Below are 13,449 nucleotides of genomic sequence, written 5' to 3'. Positions count from 1 at the left end.
TCACCCACTGGGACACGTGAACTGCGCACACCTCCGGGGAGAGGCTAACAGAAGGCTTGATGGGTTTTTGTTTTTTAAAGAATGAATAGAGATTCTGCAAGGTCATTTTCAAAGCTGTATGCATATTCATGTTCTAGGCTCAAAAATTCCTAACCCCCACAAAAATACTTCTTGCATCCTTGCTTAATAAAGGGAAAGTAAAATATCATGGCTGAAGACCAGTCTTCTCTAGCGTCTGGAGGGCTTTTTTAAACCCTATTACAGATATATTAAAAAATTACAATTCCAAACAGGAAACAATTCAAACATTTTGCTACTGAAATCCTGTGTATACTATCTTAACAATACATATTCTACGTGAACACACCCAGATATAATATTGTTTGTTGCAAATATAACAAAAATTCAGTTCTTTTTTGCATAGTACTGTAAATGGGAAGGAAATTCATACTAAGAGTTTCAGACATTAGACTGATTTTAGATACAGATTACCCTAATGTGTACTAGAAAATGCAGCTGTCTTATTTTGTTTTTCAGCAAAACCATTTATGATCAAATTCCGACATGACTGAATTTGTAATTAGAAAAGTTTCACCAAAGAACTTGAATGGTCATTGTCTCAAGCAGATCCCTAACAAACATCATGGTACAGAAGAGCAATTCCACAGAGGTTTCTACGAATCAGGTAGTAAGACATGCACTTTTGGCATGACTCAAACTCTGGCCTTAAAAGTGCATTGTTTCAGATGTAAAAGCATAAAATTACCTCAGAAACAGAGGTCTGTATAATCCTACTTATTTTTGCACATATGAATTTGTTTCAAAGCATTGAAATTTTAGGATCCTATCCACTGCACCATATGAGTAAAGCAAAAAAAATATTACCTTTCTCTGCCCCACAGTTCAAATATTATAACACAGTTAAATGAACTTCTTTCAAGATGTTTCGAGATGCTTAAAATTGAAATAAGAAAGCTCTACTTAAAAACTACAGACATTTCAGAAGTGCTCAGTGCTCAGCTAGGGGGCACAGTTAATTAAAACATCAACCTTTTGAAAGAATACATTTGATTTATAATAAAAATATACCACTTAGGGCTGAAACAGCCATTTAAGCCTGAAAGCATTTTGTTTTGCTGTGAAAACATTTTGTCGCTAATCTAATGGGCTTCTCACACTTCAACACCCACATAGACGCTGCTGGACAATAACAGTGCTATTCTCCGTTCTAGGACATGACTACAGCACCACCAACTAGAATAAGTTGCTAATGCTGATTCAACACCACTCCCACACTTGATATCCTCCAAGACAGATTCAAATATTGTTCCATTTAACGGAAGACAAATACTTTTATAGATTCTCATAACACATTTGTCATTCACAACTTACGCAATGCAGATCCAATAGCCTCCTATTTAGAGAAAAATTTCAGTACGATGTTAGCATCCTATATTCAGGACTTAAGATGATATCTATTTTTAATCCACTGTTCTTCTACAGCTGCTTAAGAATTGTTGGTTTTTGAAAGCCAAAACATATAATGTTTATTCAACCTTTTTATAGAATCAATTCATATTTGGTAAAAATGTTCATTAAAGAAAAGCAGATTTATAGAATTTGGTTCAACACAATGGAAAAGCTGTCTCATTTAAAATCATATGATGCTTTGACATTGAACTTTCCTCTGAAAATTTGACAAACTATTTGAAGATACTCTGCAGGTACTTTCTTTAAGCTTCATGATATCCAACACTCAAGAAAGCTCTCTTTTCCCATCACTTCCTCCTTGAAGTGACTTACTAAGGTAAGTTTCCAAAAACAGATACAGTCTCATTCTCTAGGTATCTTACTAGAATTCTTAATTTTCTAAAATTTTACTTAACCAAATAAGCTTCTGCAAGTATCTAATTTAAGCTTGCATAAACAACTACAATTAATTAAAATACCTGGAGATGCCACATGGTATTTTTCAAACACAGTTCTCTAATATCTTGCCAAACCAAAGAAATATTTTCCATAATACTGAACCCACTTAATGAATACAGTATTCTTAAATAGTAGTTTCCAGAAATAGAATACTGCAGAAGATTGTAAGAGAACTACCAAAACTGTCACCTGTCAGTCCTATGTCAAAGTGAAATTAGACTACATTTTGCAAATGGCTTGTGTATCATTCTCTATACTCTCTGTTAGAGGAGAAAAAGGCTCTAAGATGGTCCCAGAGCTAAAATATTAAAGTACACAGAAGCTAGGAGACCTGAATTCATTACAGACTCCCAAACAAACGATATAATGTCTGTGCTTTAGCTCTCCAACCTAAAATTAGTGGAATATAATTCCTTTCCCTCTAATTTCCTCTATTTTATCTACTTAGGCTGCAAATCTTTTAGTTCAGAGATGCTCTCTTCATGCAGCTGAACAACACCCTAGAAGAAAAAGCCTTGGCTGTCCTCTACTAACTTAAATAGAAACTTGGAAGCCTATTACAAAAAGTCATCTTACTTTTACATGTCATCATCAGTAAGCATTATGCTAGTACGCCAAGTGAAAAGCTCCGTTATCTGCAAAGATATTCTGCACACCAGCGAGACCAGATCATACCTATTTATGCAACATTCACCCTCTTCCTAGATGCAGGAACTTCAGAGAATTCTTAGATGACATTTAAAAAGACTTCAAAAGGGCCCACCCTACCCAAACAATTCTACACAAAATTAAATGGAGATCAGATGTCTAGAACTATCTCACAGCTGGATCTTCAACTATAAAATATATTGTATTAGGAAATAATTCTCAAGTCTCATATTTATCATAGAAAAAAAGTATTGAAAATAACATGTTCTCTTATGCTCCCTCTATTCTCCAATACAGACTAAACTATAAACCAACAGTGCATCTTGTGGTAGAAGAGCCTGTCCATTTCTAAAAATATGCCAGACTGTTATGCAAACTTATCACAGAAAGTCTGGATTTCTGTAGAAATTTTCAGTCCAAATACTGCACAGAAGAAATGCAATCTTGATTCTACTAATAACTGTTTTCACTATGTTTTCTCAATCTATTAAAAAAAAGACACAAACCAAAAACACTAAGGAAACCGAAAACTCTCACCAGAATAAGAGAACTAATTACTTTAGAACTCCTAGACAGGATGTGAAATATAGAATCCAGAGGATTTAGGAAAAAGCTACATACTATGCAAAAAAGATCAGAAAAATTAATATATATACATGAAACATAACTGCAATATATACACATGAAATGAAACACTGCAATATACAATATTCTGGTCTGAATATTTGGCACAGCTAGATATTTACACCTGTAAATATCAAACAAAACTGTGGTGCATGCACCAACATTTCTTATGAGGCAAAAGCTAAGAAACATTATGCTACGGTTTGGGAAAATACACTAAGTAACACACACAACATTTGCCATGAAGAAAGCATTTCCACTTCTTAAAAAAAAAATGCAGATGAATTCCTTACCTGCAAAACGCAGAGGTGCATCTTTGTCCAGGGCTATTAAAGGGGGATCCAAGAGTACTGTGTTGTCATTTTCTGTAACTATACCATGATAGGTTGTTTCAATCCATGGCTTATGTTTGTTAACTAAAAGGAAAACAAAATACAACTTTAAGAAAACAAGTTTGAAACTGATGAGTTTTTAAACAAATGCTTTGAAATACTTAATTCAGTGTTTTCCTCCTTCATTTTTCTAAATTTGAGCCAGCATTTTACTAAATTCAAAAATTTGATAAAATACTGGCTAAATAAGTTAGATAGTCAGAAGAGAACAGTGCTCCTTTCAGGTTTCCAAAAGTTACTCATAGAATCTAAACCAGAAACCTCTTTGAACTATGCTGGAAGTTAAAATGCCTCTGAAGGACAATTCAAAAAACTTTTAACACTGATGGGGAGCCACTGTCATCAGTGCCAAACATGACACTAAAAAATAACTATATTTGGCACCAGACAGGGAAGAGAAGGAAAAAAAAAAAAAAAAGATTGGCATGTAGAAAACCCCAGGGTTTGTCTAAACTACAGCCTCTCTGCAACTCAAAACTTGGGATCCAGTTGGTGGACTACCCTTCAGAGAACAGGTACTAAGAGCGAAGACCTTTTCTGGTTTCCAGGATTTTTCAGTGTGCTTTTTATTATTATTACTTGAAGAGAACAAAGAGAAAAAAAACATTCACTGATTTCTAAACAAGGCCTAAGGACACTGCCTAGGAAACAAATAGTGAGTGCTAGATTTAGGCCTTTTTATCCCAGCATAGGATGTATAACCCCCAGTATCAGTTTTACCAGCCATTTATAGGGCATCCCAGGCAAGGTAGGACTCCAGGAATTCTGCTGAAGCTGTGGTACTATGTAAAATGCCAGAAAGCAAGAGGTAGGAGAAGCAACAGAAAAGGACAAGAGCCTAGCTGTGGTTCAGCACCTCAATTGCAGAGACGCAAAGCAAGTGTTCTAGGTGCTTCTGGTTTTGGAGGACTGGTACTTTTATTTTTTTAATCCAACATATGTCTAATGCATACTTTAAGCACTCCTAGAGGAAGGGACCACAATCCCAGGTCTTTTCAACCAATTACCAGAATGCCTAGTAAACTGCGTAAAAATATTGATTCATTTTTATATCACTTGTTTAGTAGTTGCTTTTAGGAGACAGAAAACTCCACTAAAACTTTAGTTATAAAAACATTCCTCAACTCTGCATGCAAAAATCTGTAAACTGACACCCTGAACATGCCTAAGATGACCAGTCTTCCTCTGCTACAAAGAGGCCCAATAGCTCTCACAGTCAGCTTGCAAAAATAACTTCTTCTAGTACATCATGGAACATACAAGACAAAAATCGTATGCTATCTACTAGGCTATTATGTACTACCTGACATTTCAATGCAAGAGGTGTCCAGATTATTAATTATCTTTATGTTACGCTCGCTAAAGATAAACACAGCTTGTAGTCCACAGATACAGTGTATGTGGTGTAATAGCCAATCTTTCTTGATAGTTGAATACATTTTTTCCCTTGGTCTAGCCCTCTTCATGCTGAGGTTCTACCTGCACCAGTTTTACCCAAATTGTTTTGGGTAACATATATACCTGACAGTTTATAAAACCTCTTAGGCTACCATGTATTCTTGCTTCTTAAATTAATAGTATTTTCCTAGATCTAATTCTGGAAGGTTTATGTATCTAGCCATTTAGAACCAACGGAAAACATTCATTTTGAGGGCTTGCAAACTGCATTGTACTATACAAAAAAAAAAAAAAGTCATCTTCAGCAAATGTTGTATAGTCAAGTATAAAAAAAGCTTTGCTAGAAGTTACAACAAATACAATAAACAACACACAACAGCTGACACCATTTGGATTTGTGTCTTTGTCTTCATGAGATCAGGTACTTATAACTTCCAGAATAAATGCCTGCGTAATCACCACAAACTATATACTAATACACTACTACACAGTTGAGTCCTGCTATTTCACCCAACTAAAGAATTATGCAAGCAAATCACCGTCAAAATAGGCAGAGATGTAAGGCTAGCCTAGACTTTTCAGTCCTGTATCTCCAACAAACTAAAATGGATTCAAGATGTCTGTCATATGCTTACACATAGGAATTAAAAAAACAGTGATAAAAGGACACGTCAACAAATGATTAAGCCTAGAGGTAGAGATTTCATAAAAGAAACCATAACACTCTCCCAATATGCTCTCATCTACAATCTTTTACTGGTTAGTAGCAACAAACTGATAAACAGAATATTACATCTTCATACATAAAAATGCAGTAAGAGAGAACTTGCAACAAACTATTTCAATGTAAAAACTGTTTAATTACTGCTATGTGGTTTTACTCAATATGGCAATACTATCTTTATCGCCTCGATACACTCAGATGGGCATATTTCCAAAATTCAGCATAAAAAATAGCCAGTTAAATGTCAACCACATTGTTCTATTTACCCAAAGAAGTACACTGCTGCAACACTCTCCAAGGAACGTGGTGTTTCAAAACAAACTTCATCGTGTTCAAAAGGACTAACAGATCATTCCTCCCTCCGAGAGAAGACACCAATAACTGCCAAAGTGTGAGTCTCTAACTGAAACACTTATCCTAATTCAAATCTAGTCTAAAGAGAAGTGTTTCATTAATTCAACTATGGCAGCTATAAGCATAAGAAGGCAGTTGTACACTATCCTGTTGGCATTTCTGTGGCAGTTTTACCTTAATCGAACATATCAGAGACCTTCCATTTGCTCATCTTATTCTTTGCAAGGACATAGTATAAAGTAGCAAAACAGATTTCTTTGCATCTCGTTTTTAATGCTTCTGAATGTAGATTAATTTTTTTTTTAAGCACTGAGAAGCTTTCCCCTGATTTAACAACCTATGGTAAATCCCATTACTGTAGCATAGGGAGTTCCATAAAAGCTTAAATTACCATAACCACATATGAACACAATTATGATGAGTACGATTAGCATCTGCAAAGTCTAGTGAACCTTCAAAAAAGAGACATAGTTAAAAGCAGTCATGTCATTTTACAGTGCTATAGCTTAAAAACCATAAAGCTTAAACCCCTTGTGTTTAGGAAGGCTAAAACATCACCGGCTTTTAAAACATAAACCTTAAATTTCTTTGTGTTTATGAAGGCTAAACATCATGGATTTTAAAACATTCACAAAACTTACTGCTGAATATCCAGGAAAGGCCAGTTATCCATATTGGTAATCTACTGACTCCAGCATAACTGCATACTCTCAGAAATTTTCAAGCCATCATTTGAAACATTAGGTGCAGCTTACGAGCAATACTTAACTGAACAGGTGTACCTTACACCAATTGTGGAATTGAATCAAGTAATATTCTGACCTCAGCTGGATTAAATAGCATTATATGTTAGACTGAAAACTATCATATTTTTCTCCTCTTTAAGTGTTGCAAAATTCCTTAGGTCTGCAGAAAAAGTTGCCTAAAGTCACACTGTTAATTTCAAACCAAAACAGTCAAACCATTCCAAGCTTGACACTAACAAAGTGCCCTGAGCTGTTAATCTCTTGCCATTTAACAGGGATAAACTACATTGGTTTCCTTGAAATACAATATTCACACTATCTCTAAGCGCCTCAGCAGGAATCTGTTGTAAATCCCAACCAGCACTTAATCCAGTCAAGTGGGGGAAGCTTCCCTGACACATTACAGCAAGCTGACTTCTAGTTAGTTTTTAGCGGCCCTTAAAATAGCTCTGGTATCTACCCATGGAGCTGGAAGGTCTTCCACCACCAAAATCAAAAAAAAAATAGCTAAGCATACTTCTCTTTCCTGGTAGCAAGCTGAATTGTAAAGCTCATGCTAGAGCCTCTACTGCTGCCAACCAATGAGTGAACATGCATCTGCAAGGTCAGCACGAGCCACCTGTCCAACTTGGTTTATTCTGAAGATAATTGCTGCTAAGTTAGAGCAGAAAAGGGAATTGGTGCCCCATGTGCTGTGTGCCTTGAACACAGGTTTCTAAAACAGCATTTGAAATATGCTCAGTTTCTCATGAGACGGAAGAGACCAGCTTTTACTAATACTAACTGGAACTGTTACTGACTATTCTGCAGAAAAGGAAAGCATTTTAAAGCAAGGATGCTTCACCAAGAGCCATGGCTGATGCTGTAGAGTTCAATCTGTCAGATCAACTACTTACAATTTTTTCCGGCTATTCACAAGAATTAATGAATGTAAACAAATATGCAGGCAGGGCAGTGGGGTTCAAGGATAGTTTGGAAACCTTATTCAGAAGCTACAATCTTAAGATAATGAAAATGAACTCAGTTCTAGTATTGGAATGTGAACATACTCAAAATTAAATGTACTTTTAAAGACCCTTCTGAGGACCGCAGTTAGCTTCTTACAACTGCTCAGAAGTTCATTTGATTTAAATGGGATGTAGCATTCACATAACTGAAGATTTAAACACCCCTCAACCAGATAGGACTGTAGTTGAAAACATTTTTTCTTCTGGATTACTGTATATATTACTACTGCTATTACTATATTATTATATAGTATTACTTCTAATATATAGTATTTATATTAGTATTATTAGCATGTAGTATACAGTTTAGGCATGCTACAAATCTTCAGAACTAGATCAAGATGTAGGTCAAAAAAAATTCTTAAGAATTAACTGGTAAAACATTTTGAATTAACTCAATACCAAGTATTAGAGAGTTTGTTAGGTAATTACTCAACCTAGTGACAGTAGATAAACATACGATTTTTTTTTAATCCACCTCTGAGACCTCATAAGAAGAGAATGATATTTGCTGTCAATTCAAATGAATTGAACTCAATGAACTGTGTAAACAGTCCTTGACTCATGCCCTGAAGGTCAGACACAAATTTTGATTATTGTGCATCTTCTGTCTATTGTCTTCCTCTTGATGTGAGGATACAAGCATGCTTTTCAGCGACAAGGTAAGGATTCCAAAAAAAGGTCTTACCTTGAATATTCATAAGTTAGTACTATTCTGATGAAATTTCAAGCAATATCAGTAAGAAAAAAAGATCATGAAGCCACATAGCAGATAGCAGAAAAATATAGCTCAGCTGAGGCATAAAGCATCTATACAATAAAATATGCCTTCTCCACCCTGAAAGCAATAAGAAAGGGTGTAGCATGGTTTGATTATAATGTATGTTTTGTTCCTGACCTAGAGTCACCAGCCTGCAATTCAGATTTGTGCCTCTATTCTCTGTTAGAAGAGGGTGAAGATTAACTTTGCATATGAACAACTTGAAATACCTCATATCAGTGACAATGAAAAGATATTTATACAACTTCCAGAGATCTTCCCACATCTATAATTTTACACCAAATCATTGCATTGTAGACAGGTACAAGCAATGGGATAAAACTGAATGCAAGCTCTCCTCAGATGCTGAGTTTCCTGATAGCATTTAACTTTTCTTATCAATAGCGTGCTTATCTAAGACAAACTACAATTTCCATTACCAGGAAATGAAAACTGTAGATGACAGCAAGGTAGAGGGGGATGTATCTGCACTAAGAAAGAATTAGGTAAGGGAATGGGCATCTATTAACATTGACCTCTAAGATTCTTAGATGGAGGAAAAAAGCAGGGAGGGTGACTGAATTTCATCCCACAATTTCAGACCTCTATCTTGGAAGCTCTACTACAGTTAAGGAGCACCAGTAGTTGGTGCTCTGGAAACTCAACTGTCATACACAAGGAACTGAGGGTAATGTTTATAAATTAAGTCATCAGAGCTTATAGCTTGAGCCCACATAGTTAATACTATTTCTCCAAACATTATATTCAAACTAACAGCTGCAGGAATTCAACAAGTTTTGACTTCATTAAACCATATTCTTCCTAGGGAAGAATCTCTGGTTTATTATCACTTGCAGCGAGTTTCCTGTTCTACACTGAACCACTCGCTTAAATCTCATTTTACTAGTACAAAGATACACAAAAGCTTTGCTATAACCCTGAAGCTACAGTACATCCAAATGATTGATTAGTTGCAACAGAAGAAATGTCCAGAGCTTGAAAGATCTTTGACTGAGGATATTCCGACCAAACTTTAATTTGGACAAAAGTCTGACAGAGAAAACAAACCAAAACAAAAATACCCCACCACAAAACAGTCTAAATAGTATTGAGGCAACAAAGCCACAAATTTTAAGTGAAATTCAAAATGTTTTAAACTAAACTGAAACATTAAAATAGAAAACACAGGCCTCTAACTGTAAACATTCACATAACAAATGTTCTCTTAAGTGTTGCTAGTTATAGTGCAGGAGGGGAAATCACTTTATTTCAAACAGTTGTCATATTTATAAACTTCACTTGAAGGCAGAATCTTATTTACAAATACAGCAAACATCATCTCAGTACAGACAGCACTTCTAGCTCTCTCTACTTGTTGACTCTTTCCATTTAAAAACGGGGAAACCAACTGGGAGTAGCAGCAGTAACTTGTTTTCAATCCGAGTATAAAGCAGGTGAGAGGAGATCTAATACAATAAACAAAGGACAGACAGACAGTTCTTCAAAGGCACTGATATTTCTAATAAGACTTTCTTAAAGGCTCCTAAAGAAGTTTAGTTCCTACTGAAGCCAGTGGGAATCAAAAATCAGTAATGAATTGACTGAAATAGATGCAAAACAAGATTTAAATAAGACCAAGGCTTCCGGCTTACTAAATTCTTGCGTGTTTTGAGGTAATGTTTCCATCTTTGACAATAATGATAATGCTACAGGGTGGATGCCCCTCAATATCATTAATAAAATTCCATAGTGATTTCTCTGAATATAAGTAGATAGAAGAAATAACTGCGCAAGTGCGAAATAAGGCTCACAAAAATCATAAAAAGTGCTTTTGTTCAGAAAGTCAATGACTACGCACCTTCCCCACCCCCTGCAGAACAGTCTCATAGCTATAAACTAGTAAACTACCAGATATTTAGATTTCCATAGCAGAAAGTGCTGCTTTACCCACAATACTCAGAATTCACATTTAAACCTTTTGAGATAAGATGCCCTCATTATGCTGTCCTGTGATTTGTTCCGAGTTTAACTTCAAGCCTTCTAACTTTCATGAGAAATCTACCTAGCTTCTGTCCATTCTCCTTAAAAATTCATTCCAATGATCTGAAACTGATGATTCAAGTCTGCAAAAATATTAAGCCCTCAGACAAAAGATACATTTAGGAATCTAGAAAAGTTTCAGATAGATACATTTCCCTGATTACTTAGCAAAGATGGCACAACCTACGGTCTATTCCTATAATATAGGAAAAGACAACTGGCATGATGATGTTGGAAACACAAAGCAAACTATGCTTGCTCAGAACATCACCTCTCCTCCATTTCAATTTCCACAGCAGTGTATTATTTTACCTACAATATGGATAGGAAAACAGATTAATATTGTTCATTAGTTATTTGATCTGAACAGATGACTCAATATTATGCTCTCCTAAGCATTATGCATCATAGAAAGGTCTGGCAAGGAAAGTTGACATTTAAAGCTTTTCGCTCAGTTACTTGTGTCTCTTCTCTCTTCAGTGGTCTCTTACCCTCATAAATCCTTAGGTGGAAAAAAAAAAAGAACAAGACAAATTGTCTCTTTGTAATGCTTTAGAATAATCTAAAATTTCCTTCCCTCTAAAAAAGAAACAGAAACCTAACTACCAGGCCCAGACTATGAAGGCTCTTACTGTCTCAAATAAACATCTGCAATCAAATAGCGGTAGTGAGAAAGTGGTTTGTGGTTTGGAATTAAGACATTCATACCACCAGAGAATTTCCTGAAATTATCACAGATCAGCAAAGCTTCATCAAGATACTATTATTTTGACCTATATTCTACCTAAATGACAATAAGGCAGAAAGGGTCCAAGGCAAAAAAAAAAAAAGTATTATGCTCTACCTGGTCAGTAACTATGGAAGAACCAGCCATTACACGCACTGCCTTTCCATCTGAAAAGTCACTCCATTCGACCTCTCATTCAGCTCTGTTGATAAACACCCAATTACTTCACTTTGACAAACACTCTTTCAATACCCTGCTAACTACTGCTTTTCCACTATTCCACTATAGTGACGTGTCAAACAAGCTTAGAAATACTTTGTTCAACCTGACCAATTACATGTTAAGTACAATTAAACTAAGATTTTTGCATCAGTTCAACTGGAAAAGGAATATGCTTCTTCAGAAGCTAAAACCACTTTGTGCTCCCCTTAATATAACTACAGAGAAGATAAGAAGAGTATAAGACAGTGGTGGATCAGCTAGAGCTCTCCTAATATTTCTGTTAAGATCACACCCTCCAAAAGTTATTTCTATTTCTTTCCTTCACCACAAAAGAAACCACTTTTCGCTCCCCTGTTCTAACTATGGAAATACTCTGGCCTGGAGAGTGAAACTGATCCCTCTGGTCCAGGCTTTCTAGTCCATTTCTGCACACTGCTGAACAAGGCACAATGCAGTTTTCACTACTTACATTACAATACATCTTAGTGACCTTAGTAACAAGGATTTTTAAAGTCACAGATGAAAAAGGAAGAAGCAGCTTTCCTTGAAAGAAACAGAACAGACAATACAAAGCAAAATGGAAAATTTACCATAAAGGCTTCCAAATAAATGTCTCTCATAACAACAGACAAATGAAAGCGAGTAGCTCTAGCAGTTTTCCCTAGCCAAGGCATTCTCCATCATTTACTTGGATATTAAATGCATCTTCATGTAACATTACGAATGGGCCTACCCACAGTAGCCAAAACATCCTGAGGACTAAGTTAACTGCACATAGCAAGCCAAACCAAACCTCATACTGTAACTCAGTTATATGTAATGAAGTTTAACAAAGCAGGACTTCCAGTCGGCAGCTCTGTATATTAGATTGAAAGCAAGAACAGCCTCTAACAAACTGCAGATGAAATAGCTGATTTACAGACCTGTCTGGTATAATACTATATAAACTTGTCATTCACTTCCAGGTACATATTAGCTTTCTTCAAAAATGTTTTTTGATCTCCGTTTTATTCATAATCTCAAAAAAAAGAAAAGCCTGTCAATTCAATGAGCTTCTATTTCTGTATTGCTCTGATAAGCATTAAATTACAAATTTTAGTTCCAAGAATGCTAATGAAAAGGTTGTACTTAAAAGATCTTGTACGGGTAAATTATAGACAGCATCTAAATAGTTAGCAGACTTCTTGATTACAGTAGCAGCTTCTTAATCCTACGAAGGGAAAATGCATCAAGATCTACCCTTAACGAAATGAAATTTTTTTAAGATCAAGAATTTCCCTATGCATGCAAGCCGTTTTAAAGCGACAGTTCCAATCTACATTCAGATTAGATACAAGATCACAAATCCTGTCATATGACCAACTAAACCTTGCAGAAATCGCATTCCCAATGCGAGGGGTAACCTTCAGGTAAGGAAGCGTATGCCAGCCTCTACTGAAATCTGCTCAGGAGGAGACCTGCAATGCGTATGCTTTTACTCAGTAAGATCAATCAATAGCCACAAGGCCAGTATTTAAAAACGCTGTATTGCTGAAGGCTTAGCACAGCCACGCATTATCGTTGGCCACTAAACAAGCATTCTTTATACAAGCCTGAAGGTTAGGCTCCCCACGGGCTCTCTGAGGTGTTTTATTTCCCTTTCCTACTGAGCTGGCCACCAAAGCGCTCCCGAGCCACAACCCCGTCACGCATTTAAGCAGCGCACGCAGATGCCTCTCAAAAGCCTGCGGGGAAGGCGGCTTCCCGGGCGGAGGACCAGGGACAGGGCAGGCTGCCGCGTTCCGCCAGCTCTCGCCCCCCTCCGCAACAAGTGACGCCGCCGCCCGCCCCTGCGCTCGCGGCCGCCGAGCCGCGGCGCCGGCCGCCCGCGGGGGGCCG

General features: G+C 36.5%; 1 protein-coding gene across 1 annotated transcript in view; it reads right to left on the bottom strand.

The window, feature by feature from the left end:
* CLSTN1 (calsyntenin 1) overlaps positions 1 to 13,449 on the bottom strand; it is a 41,893-nt gene that overhangs the window by 27,212 nt on the left and 1,232 nt on the right. Inside the window, exon 3 of the mRNA XM_026074056.1 lies at positions 3,495 to 3,617. Coding sequence (XP_025929841.1) covers positions 3,495 to 3,617 — 123 coding nt within the window. The remainder of the gene's footprint in view (positions 1 to 3,494; positions 3,618 to 13,449) is intronic.

The sequence above is a fragment of the Apteryx rowi genome, unplaced genomic scaffold (assembly GCF_003343035.1).
Source record: "Apteryx rowi isolate R43461 unplaced genomic scaffold, aptRow1 scaffold_38, whole genome shotgun sequence".
NCBI lineage: Eukaryota > Metazoa > Chordata > Aves > Apterygiformes > Apterygidae > Apteryx > Apteryx rowi.
This window is presented reverse-complemented; position numbering and strand designations above follow the sequence as displayed.